At 40.0% G+C, this 20,617-nt stretch overlaps 2 protein-coding genes across 2 annotated transcripts; both read left to right on the plus strand.

The window, feature by feature from the left end:
• The first annotated feature begins 872 nt into the window (after positions 1 to 872).
• Positions 873 to 7,517, plus strand: Ctr9 (RNA polymerase-associated protein Ctr9). Its single transcript, XM_022840350.2, has 8 exons — positions 873 to 1,502; positions 2,060 to 2,249; positions 2,523 to 3,790; positions 3,992 to 4,598; positions 4,956 to 5,675; positions 5,924 to 6,113; positions 6,251 to 6,404; positions 6,717 to 7,517. Exons 1-8 carry the CDS (start codon positions 1,342 to 1,344, stop codon positions 6,940 to 6,942), a joined length of 3,516 nt encoding a protein of 1,171 aa, XP_022696085.1. The 5' UTR covers positions 873 to 1,341; the 3' UTR covers positions 6,943 to 7,517.
• A 1,553-nt stretch (positions 7,518 to 9,070) lies between these two features.
• On the plus strand, positions 9,071 to 12,570 carry LOC111264439 (uncharacterized). The gene is made up of 6 exons (XM_022840351.2): positions 9,071 to 9,154; positions 9,506 to 10,081; positions 10,396 to 10,827; positions 11,201 to 11,386; positions 11,902 to 11,943; positions 12,182 to 12,570. Exons 1-6 carry the CDS (start codon positions 9,103 to 9,105, stop codon positions 12,280 to 12,282), a joined length of 1,389 nt encoding a protein of 462 aa, XP_022696086.1. The 5' UTR covers positions 9,071 to 9,102; the 3' UTR covers positions 12,283 to 12,570.
• Positions 12,571 to 20,617: the final 8,047 nt, after the last annotated feature.

Here is a 20,617-nt window from a genome sequence, read left to right on the forward strand (position 1 = left end):
TTCTTCAATGCGATTTCATTCATATATTATTCATCAAACTTTGCGAATAGCATACTTATTTGATGGAAACTCTTTATTCCCAATTATAAAATTCTTAAGTACTTAGTAAACTTAAAGGCATCCTTAAATTATTCTTCGTCCAGTCCTTTTATTATATTGTTGTACATTCAGGTTGTTAAGGTATACCTAATTCCATCCGGGAGACATTTTTCTAATTGAATAAATGCTAGATTTTACCATAGCAGGTGAACAAATGCGGGCGCAAAGAATAATAATGGCGGTGCTTTTAGCCACGTTCTTTTTTGATTGATGACACGTTACGATTACTGCCATCATAGCGAGTCGTCCGTTTTCCGTTTGCAGTTAACACGAAACTACTTTTAACAACATGACTTGGTTTATATATGCGGACTCAATTCCTTTGTCAAGCCTGAAATCCCAGTTAAATATACAAACTTCCATTCAAATGGGATCAATTGTCGCCTAACAGCCTCACTGCCGGTGCCAAGCGTTGAAACGCTGAAACTATGTACCGCGCGCCGTCGCGAAACCTAGTTGATAGAAATTTGTTCGAAAACTTTATTTGACCGGTATAGCAATACCCTCTATATAATGCAGTGTGCTTCGAACCTATCTACTTTTCTTCCTGTTTAAAAATAAAATATTTAGGCTTTTTTATCGTTTATCAGCAAGGCATTTCTTTTGGCTTGAAGGTGTAAGCGCATCGTTGACAACTGAAGAATAAGTAATAGCTTTCTTTCTTTAGCCGATACAAAACTCGCGGCACAGCGGTGGACTAAGAGCAGCGGCCTCGATTGCGCGAGGTGCCAGTTCCGACATGCATCCATCCATACATCCATCGAGCTTGTTTACATCTGGCTCCAGAGCTCGAAAGGGTTGTCGCATCAGCCAGTCTGTTTGTGTGCGGGCTAATTCATTCTGCCATGAGCCAAGATTCGTCGAGTTGGTTGGCGTGTGCTCTTAGAGCGACAGTCAGTATATATTGGTGTCCAACGAGGAATAACTTGCAGTTGTGTGATGTTTGTGGTAGAGGCAGCTTCGTGGAGAAGTATGCGTAGCGTTGTGACTGTTCGGAATATTCAAGAAGTGCTGGTGTAATTTTGAACTCGTTCGGCACTACCGCATAAAACTACGCAGCACGTTCGGTCGTGTTGAGCCTCGTTCGTTCGGTGAAAATAAGCAACAACAATATTCACGATATTAAGGGTGTACTGTAATTAGTGTCACTTCAAGGGCCAGTGTGCGAAATAGTTACGACGCCTCGCGTGGAGTATCAACTTGTTGTTGTAAAAAGGAGGCGATAATCAAATACGCTTTGTGATGAGTGAACAAGGCTCAATCGAGATCCCTTTAAGGGACACAGATGAGGTTATCGAGTTGGACCTCAGTCAGCTGCCTGATGGAGAAGAAACACTCACAATTTTGAAACAAGAGAAAGCTCAGTTACACATCTGGGTTAATCTTGCCCTTGGATACTACAGGTAAGCGACGGACACATTGGCTTTGCTCAAGATGCGTTCACGTTGATTCATGATAATATATATACATATATCAATCTAAAATGGTAGCATACCCCAGGTGGCTAAAAAGTAATAGGTATAATACGTAAAAATGCATGACAGTCATGCCTTGTTATGAAATTCCATATTTTACTTCGAGCACCATAAGAATCAGAATAATAAAGTGTAACATACCCAGGCTTTTTGAAATGTTTACTTCATTTGTTTTCATATCTTAGTAGAGCCAGAGGTTACAATCAGTAACATGTCGTTGTGTTTACAATTATGTGTCTAATAATGATCCTCGTTAAGACTAGAAGATATTATTAATGGCCTAAGCCAATAAAAGTAGCAGTCAATAATTGGTATATATTATACAGCAAATACTGTAGACATATTCCACCTCCAGCTACATAGCACACTTGTCAGCACAACAAAAAAATCCAGTATTTAATAAGGCATATAAAAATATAACTACTTGATTACCAGTTTTAGACAATATGTATAATGTACTTGTGCTCGTATCGTCTATTTTTTAGGCAAGGTAAAGAAAAAGATATGGTCGCCCTGTTAGAAGCAGCCCGCACAGGTTTGGGTACATACGCTTCGTTGGATTACAAGGAACATGAGCACGACGAGATGAGATGTCTCGATACATTGGCGGCATGGTATGTCCGTCAAGCTAATAAAGAGAAGAATAAGGAACTGAAAACGGAAATGTTCACTCAGGTGAGCAAAAGTGGTAAAAGGATTTTCTCAATTATAGGATATTCAAACTAACGTCGTTATGCTAGGTCTCTTGGACATCTGCATAAAGACCTTACAAGAGCGTGAAAAGGAAAAAGGGGAGTAGTATCGTTAATTAGTCTCACAGTGAGGCAACATATTTTGATAAAAGGGACTTTTTGCTTGACATAGTGGACTTCATATGCGCACGTTTTGATATTGTACTTGAGATAGCGAATGATTTTAAAAGCTTCGTTTATTTGATTTGCATTTCAGGCAACTCAACTGTATACCGCCGCCGATCGTATTATTATGTATACTCAAAACCATCTGCTGGGTCGAGCCTATTTCTGTCTGCTCGAGGGTGACAAGATGGAGCAGGCGGATGCGCAGTTCAATTTCGTCTTGAATCAAAGCAACAACAATATTCCTTCCCTTCTTGGAAAAGCCTGCATTGCATTTAATAAAAAAGACTACCGGGGGGCATTAGCCTTTTACAAGAAAGCTTTACGCACAAATCCGAACTGCCCAGCCGACGTACGACTTGGCATGGGCCTGTGTTTCTTTAAGCTTGGAAAGCTCGAAAAGGCCAGACTAGCGTTTGAACGTGCTGTCCAACTCGATTCGAACTGTGTGGGAGCTTTAGTAGGTCTTGCCATTCTTGATTTAAACACCAAAACGTTGGAGGGTATCAAGAACGGTGTTGAAGTTTTGTCAAAAGCATACGCCATCGATACGTTTAACCCAATGGTGCTCAACCATTTAGCTAACCATTTTTTCTTTAAGAAGGATTTCGAAAAGGCGGAAACACTGGCTTTCCACGCGTTCAATAATACCGAAAATGAGGCGATTCGTGCTGAAAGTTGTTATCACCTAGCACGTTCATTCCATATGCAGGAGAACTACGATCAAGCATTTAAATACTACTATCAAGCAACCAATTTTGCTTCGCCATCTTTCGTTTTACCGCAGTTTGGTCTTGGTCAGATGTATATCGCTAGAGGTGATAACGACAGCGCCATGGCCTGTTTTGAGAAAGTACTCAAAGCGCAACCAAATAACTATGAAACGATGAAAATTCTTGGTTCGCTCTATGCACACTCAGGAAATCAAAACAAGCGAGATCAGGCGAGAACATATTTGAAAAAAGTGACGGAACAATTTCCTGACGATATCGAAGCATGGATTGAAATGGCTCAGATCCTCGCACAGAACGATACACATGCAGCCCTCCAGGCGTACGAAACGGTTAAGAAAATCCTGCAGGAGGATCAGGCCGAGGTACCACCCGAAATTTTAAACAACATGGCTTCGCTCCACTACAGACTTGGTAAATACGAAGAATCGCAGAAGCTGTACGAGAAAGCGTTGGAACGGTGTCAGATAGAATCGGAGCATGACGAGAATTACTACAAATTTATGTCCGTCACAACCAACTACAATCTTGGTAGAGTATTCGAAGCGCTCAACCAACTGGACAAAGCGACTCGCCTTTATAAACTCATCCTTAAAGAATATCCAAATTACATCGATTGTTATATGAGGTAAGCAGAGACCTTAATATTACTACATTTATTCACATTTTTAAACATAAATCAACTTTGTAATTTTTGCACATAGAAAACTTAGAAAATGTATTGATATCCGGTAATCTAAAAGGATAGTTAACAGTCGCTATCTTCATGTGCTTTCTATTTTATATACTCATTGCATATGTTGTTGCATTCTTGTTCTGTCATTTCCAGGTTGGGCTGTATTGCTCGTGATCTCGGCCAAATCCATGATGCGTCGGTGTGGTTCAAAGACGCCCTTCAAGTCGACAATCACAACCCCGATTGCTGGTCACTCATCGGCAATTTACACCTTCGCCAACGTGAGGTTGGTGCTGGCCAAAAGAAATTCGAGAAGATCCTTAATAATGAGGTATCAAAAACGGATTCATATGCTCTTGTAGCACTGGGCAACGTCTGGCTATGGACGTTGCACGAACAAAAAATGGAGCGCGACAAGGAAAAACGACACCAGGAACGGGCACTGGCTATGTACAAACAGGCGTTGAAAATTGATCCGCGAAACATGTTGGCAGCCAACGGAATCGGTGCCGTCCTTGCGCACGCGGGTCATGTTACCGAGGCGCGGGAGGTATTCGCTCAGGTACGCGAGGCGACGGCAGATTTCCCTGATGTATGGCTAAATATTGCGCATATCTACGTCGAACTGCGTCAGTACGTATCAGCAGTTCAAATGTACGAGAACTGCCTAAATAAGTTCTTTAAGTATGACAACGTCGAGATCCTCGTCTACCTTGCCAGAGCGTTCTACCGAGCGGGCAAACTTCACGAATGTAAAAATGTAAGTGGTATCTATATTTCTGTTGATGTGGTGTCCGAAATAAAACAGACTGTTTCGTTTTGAGTTAACTTTGTAGTAACAAGCATCTGCTCAAGTCTTACATCTATTTAATTTTGTCTCGTAAACATTTTATAATAGTTTTATGAATTGTTAGCTTTGACTAGAGCAGAATCATTCGCGTTGCAATTAGCAAACAAAAAATAGACCAGGCATGATGTATAGTAATGGAAACTTAAAAAAATTACCGAGTCATAGTATAATAATTTAGTTTTTTGGCTACATTATAAAATATAGCAGTTGCTAAAATATTCATTCTTCTGTAGATTTCTAACAGCAATGGTATTTCTATTCTTGCAGATCCTGTTAAAAGCGCGTCGAGCAGCGCCAAACGACCTGCAAATTTTGTACAACGTTGCGCTCGTCCTTCAGTGCCTCGGCATGCAGGTACTTAAGGATGACAAATCCAATCTCAAGACTGTGTTGCAGGCGGTGAGCGAATTGGGTATCGCACACAAGTTCTTTACATCGCTGGGTCAAACGCAGGGAGGTAAATACAACGCTACCCAGGCACAGGCTGAGGCACGACAATGTTCCGATCTGCTGAGTCAGGCACAGTACCACGTGGCTCGCGCCCGTAAGCTTGACGAAGAGGAGCGAGACTTCCGGGAAAAGCAAGAACGCGAAAGACAAGAATTGCTTGCCAAGCTTGAGGAAAAGAACAAAGAAGAGATGGAGAAACGGCAGAAAGAACGCGAGGAGATGGTCGCCAAGCGCCAACAATTTGTTGAGCAGAGCAAGCACAAAACGAAATTCGAAGAAATGCCATCTGAGGCTAAAAGCCGAGGTGGGCGCAGAGGCAAAAAGGATAGACGAGACGGAGAAATTGTCACCTCGTCAGATGAGGAGGGTGGGACTGGTAGTGGCGGTCGCGGTGATGAAGGTGGCGACGGAGCTAAAAAGAAAAAGGAACGCAAGAGAAAAGAAAAAAGCAGCAAAGGAAAGGATGGGGAAAGAAAAAAACAACGCAAACGAAAGGGAAGCCCCAAGACGAAGGCGCCCAAGGAGAAACGTGGAAAGGTAAAAGTTACACGGTTTCTCAGTTGTTTGCCAGCCGAACAAAATATCAATACAACATAGTGGTAGTGATAACTAATCATATCCAGATAATAATTCCTTGTTTTCTACTTTTAAAATAATGAGGTAAATCTTGTGAGAAACGAATTGCTTTCCAGGGGGTCGAAATGAAGTTTAAGCTATGTAGGTTGTGTCTAGTTACAATCAAATTATCCATTTTTATTGTTTGTTATGTATCGATTCATTGGCAGAATGAGAGGCTAACGGAAAAGCAGAAGTCGAAGTTCCGTTCGAAAGCTACTATTTCTAGTTCTGATTCCGATTCCGAGAGTGGGCGCAGGAAGTTGGCTAGTCCCACTCGCAGTGGTACTGGAAGCGGCAGTGGTGACGACGCTGGTCCTACCAACAAGAGAATTCTTTCATCTGAAAGCGAAAGTGAAAGTAAGTACAAAATTTATGATCAGCTTCCAAATTTGATTTTTAGATCTTTCGAGGTCTGTCGTTACTTCCATTAACTCACAATTTGCTTCATTTATGCCGATTCTGTCTCTTGTACTCTGTCTTCTATGGTTTAACAGGGAATCGCCAAAAGCGCAAAAGAGTTATGTCCGCTTCCGAAGATGAGGTTCACCACTCTGACTCTGGAAGGTCGCGATCACGTTCAAGAAGCAAATCAGGATCTCGTTCACGAAGTAGATCGGCTTCACGCTCAAGGTCTAGATCCAAGTCCAGGTATAAGTCGTTTGATTTGTTTTATGTATCATTGATTGCGTTTAGTAATCACATTAGTTGTATGCTTAATGCATAATCCAATTGCTTAATATAGTCTTACGGATTTTGGCCTTTTAAAGCATTTACGTATATATTGTGCGTGTTTTCATTTGCTAATCAATTGGATCAATTTTCTTACTAGCTATACTGTTGCTTCCATTCAACACTGAAGAGATGCTGAACAGTTTGAGCTTGTTAAAATGATCTTGATCGAATGTACCGATCCCCTCCGGCTCATAAACTATCGTTATTTCCTTGTATTTACACACACAGACCTAGATCGGCAGGATCACGCAATTCAGGGGGTTCACGACGTTCCCATTCAAGGTCTAGGTCCCGTTCGGCTGCGTCATCACGAAGCCGCTCTCGAAGCGGCAGTCGTCGTTCTAGCCGTTCACGCAGCCGTTCTAGAAGTCGCTCAGTGTCACGAAGCATTGGGTCACGGTCGCCTTCCCCCAAATCTCCGTCACAGGGAGGAGAATCGCCTAAGTCACCGTAACGCCATAAATGAAAGGAAAACCTCTGTAATCGATCACCGAGCCGTTTCTGTACAGTTAGAAGTATTTGGAACGGTCATCAAGAATACTGCCGTAATGTCGCATGGAGTCAAGCAGCCGTGATGATCGGGAGATGTGTCATGTACGACAATTGAGGCAAAAACCTCCGTTAAATATAATGTGCCGTAAATTGGTTATAGTTTCTGTTTGCGTGCGCCCCGAAGGAGAACGCCGAGAAAGTGCGATGGAAATTTTTGGGCGTCATTGAGTTAGTGATTTATAATACCGATGTCTAAAGCACGGGGGTCTAAGATCGCTGACGAAGGAAATCGTAGTAGTTTAGCATTGAGAAAACCCCACTTACTCTGCTTTGTAAATGAACTCACTTATATATTAATGTACACTAAATAATTAAAAGGTGATGACAAATGTAGTTAGGAAAAATGGAATATAGTGATAATTGTTAGGCCCATTAATATTATTTTGAAGTATCGAATAATAATATTTGTTGTATGAATACTACACGGTAATAACAATTATGATTATTAATAATAAAGTATATATGCGTTGATAACAATGGACGTAGTTTTCTGTTTGTTGATGATCAATAGATAACATTAACGTAAAGAATAGGGGAAAACGCATTGACAGATCGCATTCAAACAACGTTCTTGAACCTTGTTATTTGTTACCTTGAACTTCTTATCTTCGCAACTGCACTGAGTATAATCCATTTAGGCGCTATGCTATCTTTTATATTTGATAGACGGTCTTTTCATTGGTAATAAAACTACTCGTGACTTCAGAGCCAGGATAGCAAAATAATCTAATAAATAGTTCGTCTCTCCGGAGCGACAAATGGGGCAGATTAAAATACAGAAACTTCCCACAATCAATGTAGAATGTAATGAACTTAGACGAATGCTTTTTAATAAATCTGTATTAAATATTGTGAGGCTATGCGCTTTGCAGAGTTTGAGTGTGATAATAGTTCTGAGCTTTCAGCAGACACAGACATATGCCGAAAAGGTTCAACAGCGAATATAATAACAAACGATTTGTCGATATCTTCGGATTTGCGAAAGCGACTCCCTTAGGAAATTTTGAATTGAGTATGATTCTTATAACTAACTGAATACACCTGAAGTTGCATGTTACCATATTTTTTGATAAACAAGCTTACTAGCAATATTTACTAATGGATTGTTCCGATAAATAGCTGAGTTATTAATCCGTTTGCGTGGAACATCAATGCGACCAGCCAGCAAGCTAGCTAAAACAATGAGGGTTAATGTGCATACAAGTAAAGCGTGTTTTGTGACTTATTCTCTACTATGTGCTACGGCGAAGCCTGTGTATCTTCATGTGTGCGTGAATGGTTTATAAAAAAAAAGGTTTTAGTAGCTCGTTATAATATTAAAATATGTATGTATTTGACTACACAGTTGGCCTTTTCCTAATTTCGAAAATTATTTATACAGTGAAAGCGAATCGTACTATGCAATGTACCATTGTGTTCCTTTTGACTTTTTCGGATTTTATTAAGGTTTTATTACTAACTCAGGCGGATAAATTCAAACAATATACATATTAATAATTAAGTCAGATTTGGTCATGGTTGTATTCAAGCTATGCTGTCTCAAAATATCACAGTTCTTATAGTTTAGAGATAGTAAATAGATAATTCATTGAGAGCCACGCCGTCCATTTAAACAAATAGCCTGTCATATTTAAAAAAAGTTAGCTGCAACTCTTTCTATTTGTATTTGTCTTTTTTTTTTAAATTGGAAGGTCATTATTAATAGTTTAGTTAACATTGACATCAACCTTTACCTGCAATGACAGCGCTTAAGAGATCACGCTGCAGTAAGGTGTCTCTGTATATTCCATAAGATTGATCCCACGGCCCTATTTTGTCAGTTCATCAGATACATGACAACCAGAATCAAATTAAAATCTGACCACGAAAGAGGTCGTTCATCAAAGTGTAATTAGTTATAAGACACGGATCATACACAAGCTGCGCGGGCAAAATTGTCTTGTCACGGTATATGCGCCTGGGTACCCGACTCCACTAACGTTTATATAAAAGCCATCTTGTGCCATTAGGATGGATACCAATACGAGGCTCATTTCGATCTCATCTCATTCGCCAGTGCGAGATGAAAGTGCTCCGCTGCTCGGTATTGCTAGCTTCAGCAGCACTTGTACAAGGTAACAATTAGCACACCTTAAACGGTAGCATGAAATAGTTACAGGCAATGTATATAGCAAGGATGGCATTAATGACATTTTTTAGAACTTTGATTTTTGTTAATATAATATTGGTTTATTGATCTCGTCTATAATTATTGAGTAATTCTTGTTTTACTTGAAAATGTAAAAAAAGTGGAGCGCTACCCTAATCAAGACTCAAGCAGCTTCGCCTTCGTAGTCGAGCTTTCTGGGAAGGTCGCTCAGGAAAAAGTGCTTATCTTCAACGTAATAATACTCATCCGTAATTTCACTAAGTATGCCTTTCTTATTATAGACATTTTAACATTCGTTTCACCTTATTTTTTGCAGGATTTTCTAAGGGAGGGAGCAGAGTAGAGGGTAGCAGTCGAGACAATTCAATCGCTCCAGGATGGATCTTAGAGTTTGCCAATGGCGGCTCGACTCAGACACCTGCGACTAAAGGGGGTTTTCCACAGATCACGTCTATATTCCCGGAAATATTTACTAACCGGCTACCCAACGTCCGGCAGCGCGAACCACTACGATCCGTTCCGATTCAACAGGAAGCAACGGAAACTCCTATTAATACTTACGTTCCACCTATCCAAACGTACCCACAATCTGAGCAACGAGTAGCAACACTTCCGGAAATCGCTTCAATGCCTCGGACTCAACCAAACGAAGTTATTCATCATCATTTTCAGATCCCGGCGCCTCAGTCTTCATTAAGGAGAGTGAGCCAGACTATTACAATGCCGCCCATACCATCTGTAAACCCGACGTGGACCCATACAGCATGGGGCTTGTCGCCGTACACGCCAACACCTGTTGCACCAACATGGACACTTGCCTCCATGCCAAATCCAGAAGGAATCAACTCCGAGCTACTAACTCACCTCATTGAATGTATCAAACATTCTCATAGTAAGCAACATATATATATATATATATATACTATAGTAAAAAATTCTAGTAAAAAACTAAGCTGATCAAATTTCAATCTAGCATGTTCGTTTAAAAATCATTAATTTGTTTCTAACATAGATTGTTGCGTGTGTTCGGCTGTTCGAATACCGCTATGCTGTCATTTCTGCTAGATAGATTTCGTTAGCCGCAACACTAATTCATTGGTTGATTTGGTAAAGTAAATTTGTGAAAGTATTAATTTTTCAGGACGCGTATCATTTCGTTGCGCATATCGATATAAGCATATTATGACATTTGTTTTGAACGTTCAGGTTCCGGCAATTCAATGTCACACGGAAGTTCACGAATGACGCCGATTACGTCTGTGCCAGTTCCGGCACCAGCTCTGGTTTCCAATGTTCGACCGCAGTACATTCACCCCCAGCCGCTCTCTATATCACAACCGATTCCGCAACAAATATTACAACAACTACCTCAGCAACAACAAGTGATTCAGCCGCAGTCACAACAGCAACAGCAAGTTGTCCAGCCGGGTCAACAACAGATTATTCGATCTGGCCCCCAACAACAGATCATACAACATTTACCCCAACAGCAGCAACAACTTATTCAGCCTCAGACAGAACATCAACAACATCGTCAACAACAGATTCCACAAACTTCCCAACGAATTCAGGCCCCTCAACAAATTGCGCAGGTGCCCCAGCAGATAGTGCACCTACAGCCACAACAGACAACAGTCCGTATGTATAATCGTTTACCGTTACAGTCAGGGTTGACCTTAATGAAACATGTAATACATAGGGTGTTTCTTGTTTTGACAGATAATAACTGTGCGTAAAAATATTAAACTACGTCTTGGGTACGCTGGTGGAATCACCGGAAAGGCGACATATGTATTTCAAGTCAAGTACCACCTTCGAGGGTTACTGATTACAGGCCATGTGTTTACCAACTTCTCAAGAAATCAGTGAGCAAAAAGTCCCGCATTAATCATTAAGGCCTAATGATGTTATAAAGAGACACGTAATTACGGCACAGAGCATAAAACGCGCGTAATGTTTACGCATGTGAATATAAACGTTTTCCTTTTGGTTTCTCACTGTCTACACGCAGAAGTTCAGTCACGTCCTCAGCACCTACAACAGCCACAAGAGGCCCAACAGCAACAGATTCAGCCACAGCAAATTCGTCAGACCCAGCCTCAACAGATTCAACCACAGCAACTTCAGCAGCAGCCTCAACAAATCCCATCACAACAGATTCTCCAGCAGCAGCAGCAGGCACAACATAACACCTCATGTACGTAAATACCGTCTGTTATATTGATCTTTTGTTTTATTGACTCGTAATATGGCTTAAAACAGCCATGTTTTATACATACGTATGAGTTTATGCATAGCAGATAGTTATGATTCCCTCGACAAAGTCATGGACGTGTTTGCCTGCTGGCCGAAGGAGTTCGGGTTCGAATTTAGAGGTGACAATGTTTCCTTTAGTAAAAGCAATTGAAAAGTTGAGGCAGTAATAGGAATGGCCTTATGGCTATAGGTGAATATCTTTCGCCGTCAAGAATTACAGTTACAGAGCTTGATAGCTTGGTAGCCGCTAAAAGAAAATTCCTAGCACAAGAAGAACTTAAAAATTAGATAAATTAACGGTATTCGTCATAGGCGTCCAAACTATATAGAACCACTAGAGATTAGACATTTCATTTAGGGTATGTATTTGCTAATAAAAATAACAAATATCCATATAAATATTCTTTCTTCATAGTAGAAGATTAAATCGTTTGGTGATTGTCGATTTTCATTTAGCACTCCCGTTGTTGCCCGGCGTGCATCCCGCAAGGCCTACAGGTATGAATACTTTTTAGCAATGACTTAAAGGAAAACTAGCGAGTCTCTGAGCATAATCGTAATCTCTGAATGCATAACCTCGATACATACTGGTACTATTTAATGATTCACATGAGCCGTCACATGCTCTTTACGTTGAAGCATGAAATTAAATATTCAAAATTTAGCGTACAGTTTTTCTAATCATTTTTATCATTTCATTTGGACGTTGACTTCGGTGACTTTTGGCGTCTTACAGCTCCCTCACCGAGCGCAAACAACAACCGGTTGCCTGGAATGCCCTCTCTAATTGAGATTAACCAACAACTTCAGCCTGTTAGCTCATCAAAAACAGGCTAAGCTCAGCAACCAGGCGTCTAACCTTTAAAGTCTGATAAGCTTATTAATATAAGAAGAAGATAATAATTAATTAAGCATAAAACTACCACAAGTACTATCGAACCGACATGCGAACGTAGACGCGACTCAGCGAACTATTTAGCACTTCTTCTAATGTCAGCATGACACGACGCCGAAACGACGTCATCAAACCTTATCGGCCTCGACTATAATTATGCGAAACTTCTGTTATTACAACGCTGCCAGTGATCACAGCGTAAGAAATAAAGTACATATTACATAGATATAGACTAGAGGATTTCCCTTTAGCTGTCACATTTATAAATTAGAGAGATTACTAAATCCCGCGATGTAAATTTCTTGGTGTCTTTTGAAGCATTGATGCCTAATATAAAGATAAGAGAGATAAGGAGAGATAAGGCCTAAAGAGAGATAAGGTGAGCTGTAATTTACATTGAACTATTTTACTAGGTCGGTCAAGAAGTAATGTCCGCCTTTCTTTAAATATTTCTCTTCCCTGTACACCATTTGTTTACTTTTATTTACCATTTGAAAACATTCCTGTGGTAGATACAGTATAATTTCCGCTAGCAACGCAGCGAGTACTTCAAGAAATTCTTATATTTGGCAGTTTCTATTGAGAAAAGCTATAACGTTGTCCTCTGCTTGTATAATCACTTCAGTAGTTTCATTCGGATAATTGCTTGAGAGAAACTGCTCTTCATTGGTTTGATCTAATATGCACCGCAGTCCAGCGCAAAACATTATTGTTTAGTTTCTCAAGTTGATGTCGGTAAACAAAATATTTCAACAGTCTTATTTATGGGTTTTACATTTATAAGTTATAATAGAAAAACTACCTATAATATATTTATAAGAGTGACTTAGATCGGTGCGAAGGGTTAATTCATTGTCTTTTGCTTAAAAAACAACCTTGTTTTGCATTCGGCTCTCGACCTTCGATGGTGCAGTGATTCCAAAATATAGACCTTTGACATGTCATCGAACACATTTTGGCAAATTGCTCAAAGTTTCCTTATTGACACCTCTAGCGATGAGTTCTGAACTAAAGCCTTCTGAGGAGCACTGAATTAGCTGCAAGTTAGAAATAATCGTACAGCCCATATGTTTCTTTCGATGATCCAGTCTAGAACAATGAGTTCTCACGCATTTTCATTACTTATTACGGATAGCTCGATATTTTACGTCTCGGTCTTTTCATTTACGAGCATTTCCCATAATCTAGATCTCTATTGAGTCTTTATTGAGTTGAAGGACGAACTACTGCGTGCCCGTGCGATAAAACCAAGTTGTCACTTCTCAAAAGCATGTGCTTTGGATCTGACATTTTAATGGAGCAGGTTGATGGAAAAAAACGACGTCAAGTTCCTCTCAAAGAAGCAAAGCAATTTCGCAGCGATATTGTTTTAGTCAAATCACCGCAAAAAATAAGGTTATCAAACTCTAATTAGGTTAATTACCACTACAAGCACCGGTCTGCATCTAATATGTCGACCTGCAAAAAAATTAACTTTTGATATAACATTCAGTAAGAAATTGTCATTAAGTTAAATGGTGCTTTCATGCGTGAATAAAGCGACTCTACTGCTATGCTCTAATTGTACGCTCTGCAATAAGAGCCTTCAGATAAGCAATACAAGGCTTTATTATTTTATAATCATAGCATTGAGGTTCGTATGATATGTGCACTGGTTACTTTGGTTGTTTCCCGATACTCAAACTTGTTACGAGCGGTGGATGCGCTAGACTGTATACTAATTTTATTACCAGACAACAGTGCAGCAATGTAATGGCATGAAAGACATTCATAATCAAGCAATAAAGCATTTGCAGCTCATCAAAGAACACTAATTATAAAAATAAACTCATAGATAAATGGACATGCAGATGACAATGCTAAGGGAAAAGTCTCAAGTACTAACCGCTTGCCTCTGCTAGAGGAACGCCCTAAGTTGTTACCTTAGCAAGAACAGAAAGGACGCCGCTGGCACGGCGTGTGTTGCTCGCCATCCACCGACCGTTTTGTGAAACCTATTGATGAGAAATCTTGTTACCCGATGTTCTTCGTTTAGAAACGCTCTACGTTCAAGTATTACAGCAACAGTAACATTCTGTTCGTTTACGTAGCCGACATTCGATTTGCGGTGCAGCACAAGTAGCCACTAGAAAGTGCAGGCCATAGGTTCATATAAAACCTTTTGCCCCAAACCCGGTTCGCTACGGAGACTAACCATGGAACCCATAATTGTTCTATCAGTCAACGCAGAAGATGGGTACCCGGCTAGAAACAGATCTCGATTGGGAAGGTGTGGTTCACTCGGTCGTGTTCTTACTTGTGTAACGACTCGGCATTAAACTTTGACCTCGTTTCGTGATAGTTTACCAATCACAGTTGAATCTACAAGGCTGCTCTGACCTCTGGTGGCACCCTAGGCGTCTGGTTAGATGTGTGTATTTGATTCTCGCCAGGCCACAGCGACGACCGGGACGAGAAGTGGACCCGTGTATCGGACTCCTGACATAGCGAGTCTGTGTGCTCACGAAAGGATTATAATGCACGGATGCTACCGTAATGCATCCAGTATTTATAGACAAAAGTGTCGTAGTAACTGTCAATATTAATTGTTATTATTCATTTAGCAAGCAAATAGAAGTGAGTAGCAATCCTATTTAAGTAAAAATGGTAGAATTGGTATCCATTGAATATTAATATTATGAGAAGGTCAGGGCAATAGTATGCTCTTGACTGCCCACGAGCGTCAATTACGCACGGGTTGAAAACAAGCTAAACAATATATTATGAAATGGGTAAATTAAGCACACGATAATAAACGAGTTCGGCTCGTTCATAGACAACTTGAATTTCATCGATCTAGGAAAAAGCAAAAACGGAAGTCCAGTATTGAAGCACTACTAATTATGGCTTGTTAAAAACAGAACCTTGCAAGGCCCATAAAATTACAAGGATAAAAAACGTAAGGACAATTTCGAAAAGGACTTCCACAAAGTATTAAAGATGCTATAAAGAAATGGGCTACAAATACAATTTAAACGTTGCTAGAGAGCCACGAAGCGGTCGTAGAAGTACTACAGTATGTGAGAATATTTTCCCATGAAATTGTAGGAAAAGCATTGAGCTTTAAGCAGGGCTAAATTAACACATCAATATAGGTTTCGGGACTCAATTTGAATGAGACTGTTTTTACACTAGCCTTGCAAAGGTTAATTGTATAACCTGCTTATTTCTATATATTTAGAGGTATATATATGCTATATTTATTCTATTTGTAGACTAATGAGCTATGTAAGGTCGCCAGTTAATTGAACATTGTGTCATTATTATCAAATTGAACATAGGTTTTAATAATCTTCCCCGTTTTTGCTGCCATATTATATTAGTCCATAACAATAGCCCGCGCGATTCGAATATTAGCCAATACATAATTTATAAATTTGTCATTTTCTTCCGTATTCCTGTTGGTTTCCAGCATACAAGTGTCATTTGCCGTATCTCATTATATTTTGATAAACTGTTCTGAAACTTAGTTCGATAAACATATAGGTATCTCTGGGTACATAGGTTTGTAGGCTTAAAGCACCGGCTTTTAATTTTGTCTACACAAATTTGATCTGGCTCGGCCTGACATCTACGTTTACTGCGACCAGGGAATGCAGGACGGTGTTACCCACAGCCTGCTGTTATTTCAGGGATTTGATGATGCATACTGGTAAAGCAAAGCCTCTAACAAGATGGCAACGAGAGCGTGACCCCAGGACCAAGGTCCTCCCCAACATGTCAATATGCCTAAAGTGATATACTGAATTCTTATGCTACATCAGCAGATGGTCTGTTGAGGCCTCGGTAGCTTCAAGGGTTCTCAGAGAGAAAAAACGGCTAAATCAACTGAGAAGGCCAGATTGTTGCAAGAAGATAACACCACGATTAGACCAGGTTTAGACGCGGCGGGCTAAAGCCCGTTTAGAGAGGTGAGGAACCCAGAGCTTGACCCCGGCCGTTAGATTTGGTAGGTATTCATTACGACTGCTGTCAGTTCGTGGCACTGTCAACTGAGAATTTAGGCACAACATAGGGTGAAACTCAAAGAGGAAAAATTGTTTTAATGTGTACGAGGTCCCACAGCGCTAGTTCTATCTGGTGTAAGTTAGCAATCTTAGCCGACAATACCTAATCGAGAAAAAAGGAGTTATAGGCATAACAATGATGGTATTCTCTCGTATTAACCTCTTCTGTATGGGTTCTGTGAGGGATATGGTGGGCGCGTTTTTGAGACCGAGGGAGACTTCCAGTCAAAACAAATCGAACTAAGAGTTAATCGTTGGGTAATCAATATGGGGATAAAAGGTTATGCATACGTCAAAAGAGAATCATACATAATATAGGATATGGTACCTGGGATAGAGTTTAATAATGTTCAATTATAAAACCTAAAGAAATTAATTAAAAAGTCTAATTTATTACTAATACCCTAATTGTTGGTGCTTCTAATTTCTAGCGATATGCGGCCAAGCTTATCGAATCGCTTATGCTAATCTTAAGATGAATTTAGAGCAATCTGTATAAGCTATCATATAGTTGATTTACTTTCTATGAAATATGGGTAAAAAAAGCTTACGTACCATGCAGACTAGAGGTCTCAGTTGTCAAGTGTAGTACGTTTTTAGTACATTACTCTTTGATCTTGGCTAAAGGGCCGGCGAGCAAAGTTATTGACCCTTTGCGATGCAAAAAGTGTCTTGCCGCAGGACTTCCGTAAGATGCCTGCGGCAGCACATCGACAGCAAGAACCGTCCTGAAAACACAATTGCAGATTTTGCTGATCGCTTATTGTTTCCACTAACGACCGTCGTTGTAAGACAGGAATATTGTTTCACGCGGTGCTTTCGTGTGGTTCATTTCTCGACAGAAACAACTCAACCTCGCTTATCCTGTATTTCAACGGGTCACTCACTAAACCCCGATGGTAGCGGTCGAACACCTAGTCTCTGGGCCCTCTCTGAGCCGATGTAAATAATCCTGTGACAGGTTCTCTACCTGCCAGAGTCAGTAGATTGTAACTATTCTTAAGATCTTACTCTACCCGGTGCTGCCTGCACGGTCACGATCGTTTCTGAACGTCACAGAGAGTATGCTTTGTCTAATGAATGAGCAGATAGCAACAGAAAGACAGAAGGTCTGAACAAAAATGCCAATACTTCATTCGAAAACTTCATTGCTGCAGGTAATGGGGCCAAATAATTAGGAGGTATGGTAAAACTGCCTTCTCGGTATTCACCACTTCTTAATGATAGCATGTTTATGGACACGACACTAGCATAACATCTTTGATGACAGTTGGTTTACGAGAAAGGAAGAGCAACCGTGCTTTATTGGCCAAAGTGGATATTTGTTTGGCAATTTTAATTTCTGACACTGAAAACATACGCTTCAAGAAGAATTTGTTTCTTCTGTAGAGTTAAGTAGATACATTTAGATAGGTCATTAGTATAATTATTATTAAGGGAAGTAATGCTATGCGAAATTGGCCGCCGTTTAACCAAAAGATACGAAGGGTATCGACACGTCTACGTATAGCAACAAATTAGAAAAAGGACACGCACATAACGTAATCTAAATTAAACCAAAATCATAATTACCATCTTTTAAAGTTGTCCCATTTAAGCTGCAGTAGATGTGATTTAACTTGCCTATAATAGCAGGTTTTTCCATAAACCGCACCGACTAGGTCCTTTAATTCCCTTGAAATAGATTTAGTTATAATACGCAGCTAGCTACACTGTTGTCTCCAAGATAATAACAGATTGCAGTTATTGTAAGGAGTTTCTGCTGAGAAAACTATTTGTTAGCTCTGCAGAATAAATATAAAAGTTCTACATAGAAAAAGATAAATAATGTTTGTATCTTATTTGTACGACTTGTTTAGAATGGGAATTACTGATAGCAAATTGTGTAGGCATTCTCTAGTTGTTTACCATAGTGATTAACATTTATGTGTCGTTGTCAGTACATGAACAAAACGCTACGCTTCTTATTATCATCCTTTTTCAATGTAGCGCAGTTAAACTCGCTCTTATTTAAAATGGTTTTTTTGTCCGATTTGACAGTATGGTATTATGACTATCTCATTTTCAGGGTTAGCTAAAAACGCTGCTGCAATCATTTACAACGAGACTCATGCCAATAGATAAAATGACTCAATTATAATCAATTGAAAATAGAACGATTCGCTGAGATTTTTAATTAACAACTTAGTTCAGTGTTTCATATTCGATCCCCCCAGCGTGAAGGCTACAGTTTCCATTTTATACGCGCCTATGCCTATGCTATGGCGCACTTGATAGCGCGAATCCGTCTTCAAGAGAACTAAACACCGATAACTCTCCTTTCGTCGTATACAAAAACGATTATGTTACTTTGAGCGCCCTCAAATAGATTCTTAAACCGATCAGATAGCAGAGCAATCTCTCTCTTCATTTTCTGTTTATTCACAGTTCTTCATTAACAGCGGCAGCAGCATCAACGAACGTGAGCCCGGTATACATAGCTCATATTGCCTTAAAAGTACTTCGCTTTCAGCGAGAACACTTATTTAGCTAGGAATTTCTGATACGTGAAGCATTAATTAGTCATTTGCCAGCTTGGACTGCTTTCTTTCGAATGCCACCATATGAGCCAGTCTCGATAGATATCGCGCGTAGGCAGGTTCTACTTTTATCTGTTGGCAAGTCGATCTAAGGCGAGTTAGCTCCTTCTCTTTGGACGTTACCTGTTGAAGTTTTAGGTGGTCGAGCAATCTTGTCGCGAGCAATAGAGGCCAAGTTTGTATATGGAGTTCGCTAGGCAAGCCCCATTCTTCGCAGGCACCAACTACGAATGTGGCCTTTATAGCTAATTCTGAGCCTTGTTGTATTTAGTAGCTTATCGCCTGACAAATGTATAGGCAAATTAAGTAAACTAGCACTCCATCATTTATCAGATAGACTATAAAAGATAACCTAAATTAGAGAACGAAAATGATGTCGAACGCGTGATTTCTGTGCTGGCCGCGCATTTTTGAAAAAAAAAATTGTTCGCGTGATGTTCTTTGGCGTTTTGATGTAAACGTAATGGAGGGTCTAGCATTTAGAAGGAAAGAAGCGCAACTGAAATCGTCAGATGCTTTAAGTGAACTTCCTTTAAGCGAGAGGGCGTGCTCAGAGTTAAGAATGGTAATTACAATGTTTATGACAAAATATCGCACAAGAACTTTTATTTGGTACGTACTAAGGACGTCGTACATTACAAGATGAGGGAACAGAACACCCGATTTGATGTAATATCACACGTACGGTAACCTGGTGCAAAAATCCTTCTTCGAAGTTTCCCAAAGGGTTTTTGTTAGGGAATTTAGGTCACCCAAAGACTCTTATTTCCTCCGTTTCTGATATGTGCGGTTTTATTTCATTATATTAGTTATGGCTGCTTCATTGTAGTTGTTCTATTGTACCATACCAAAATAAAAAAAAATGTTTTTGCTTTGGCTCTTTTGTGGTATGTGAAAATCGTACAATGAGAATCGTCGACCTGCTTAAGTTTGTTCGTTTTACGTTTAAATCTACTGCTCCATTAAGCGTAGTTGTATAATCGAAAAATGGACACTGTTTGCTCGTATATTAGCCGTCGTCATTATATTGTAGGACTTTGGTACAACGAACTAAAATATAATTTTAATGTTCTATTGGGCGAGCCATTTTATACAAGGTGACGCCTACTGAGAGCAGAACCACATGCATGGAAGGCGTTAGACTAATGTAAATGTAGACGTTCCTTGCTATGGTTACATCTGATCTTCTGCACCTTAAACATGCGGCTCTAATTCACAACTGTCCCAAGTTGACTTCTTACTATATTCATAGGACGTTTATCAGATAACTGTGCATTTTTTTTTCACATGTATGTATTTGTTTCGTATGCATGAATTTCAAAGTATGCATATTGAACATATATTGCTCTTATTGTCGATTTCGTCTAGCCGTGCACCCACTACTCGGTGCGAGTTTACATATCACATCTTTATAGGTCTTCATTGGGATGCATTGAAAACGGGGAAGATGCCGGCAGACGCCTTCTTCCAGGCCATTTGGCCTTGTGTATGAAGTCTGCAAGATAAATTTTCACGCTTTCGTGTGCGCCGATTGACTAGTTGACGTCAGCTAGAGTTTGTTCCTATATGAGACAGAGATGAGCAGGATGGCTCTACCCTTCTATTACGAAAACGCTTCCACAGCCATGTCCAAATGGCAGCATCGCGTACGA

Source organism: Varroa jacobsoni, unplaced genomic scaffold (genome assembly GCF_002532875.2).
Source record: "Varroa jacobsoni isolate VJ856 unplaced genomic scaffold, vjacob_1.0 scaffold_858, whole genome shotgun sequence".
NCBI classification, from domain to species: Eukaryota; Metazoa; Arthropoda; class Arachnida; order Mesostigmata; family Varroidae; genus Varroa; species Varroa jacobsoni.

Excerpts from the sequence above, each read along its gene's own strand:
- Ctr9 (XM_022840350.2), top strand. The coding sequence starts at position 1,342 with ATGAGTGAACAAGGCTCAATCGAGATCCCTTTAAGGGACACAGATGAG. Across the intron at positions 1,503-2,059 it reads CTTGCCCTTGGATACTACAG|GCAAGGTAAAGAAAAAGATA; the intron begins GTAAGCGACGGA and ends TCTATTTTTTAG. Across the intron at positions 4,599-4,955 it reads AACTTCACGAATGTAAAAAT|ATCCTGTTAAAAGCGCGTCG; the intron begins GTAAGTGGTATC and ends CTATTCTTGCAG.
- LOC111264439 (XM_022840351.2), top strand. The coding sequence starts at position 9,103 with ATGAAAGTGCTCCGCTGCTCGGTATTGCTAGCTTCAGCAGCACTTGTA. Across the intron at positions 9,155-9,505 it reads TTCAGCAGCACTTGTACAAG|GATTTTCTAAGGGAGGGAGC; the intron begins GTAACAATTAGC and ends TATTTTTTGCAG. Across the intron at positions 11,387-11,901 it reads GGCACAACATAACACCTCAT|CACTCCCGTTGTTGCCCGGC; the intron begins GTACGTAAATAC and ends ATTTTCATTTAG.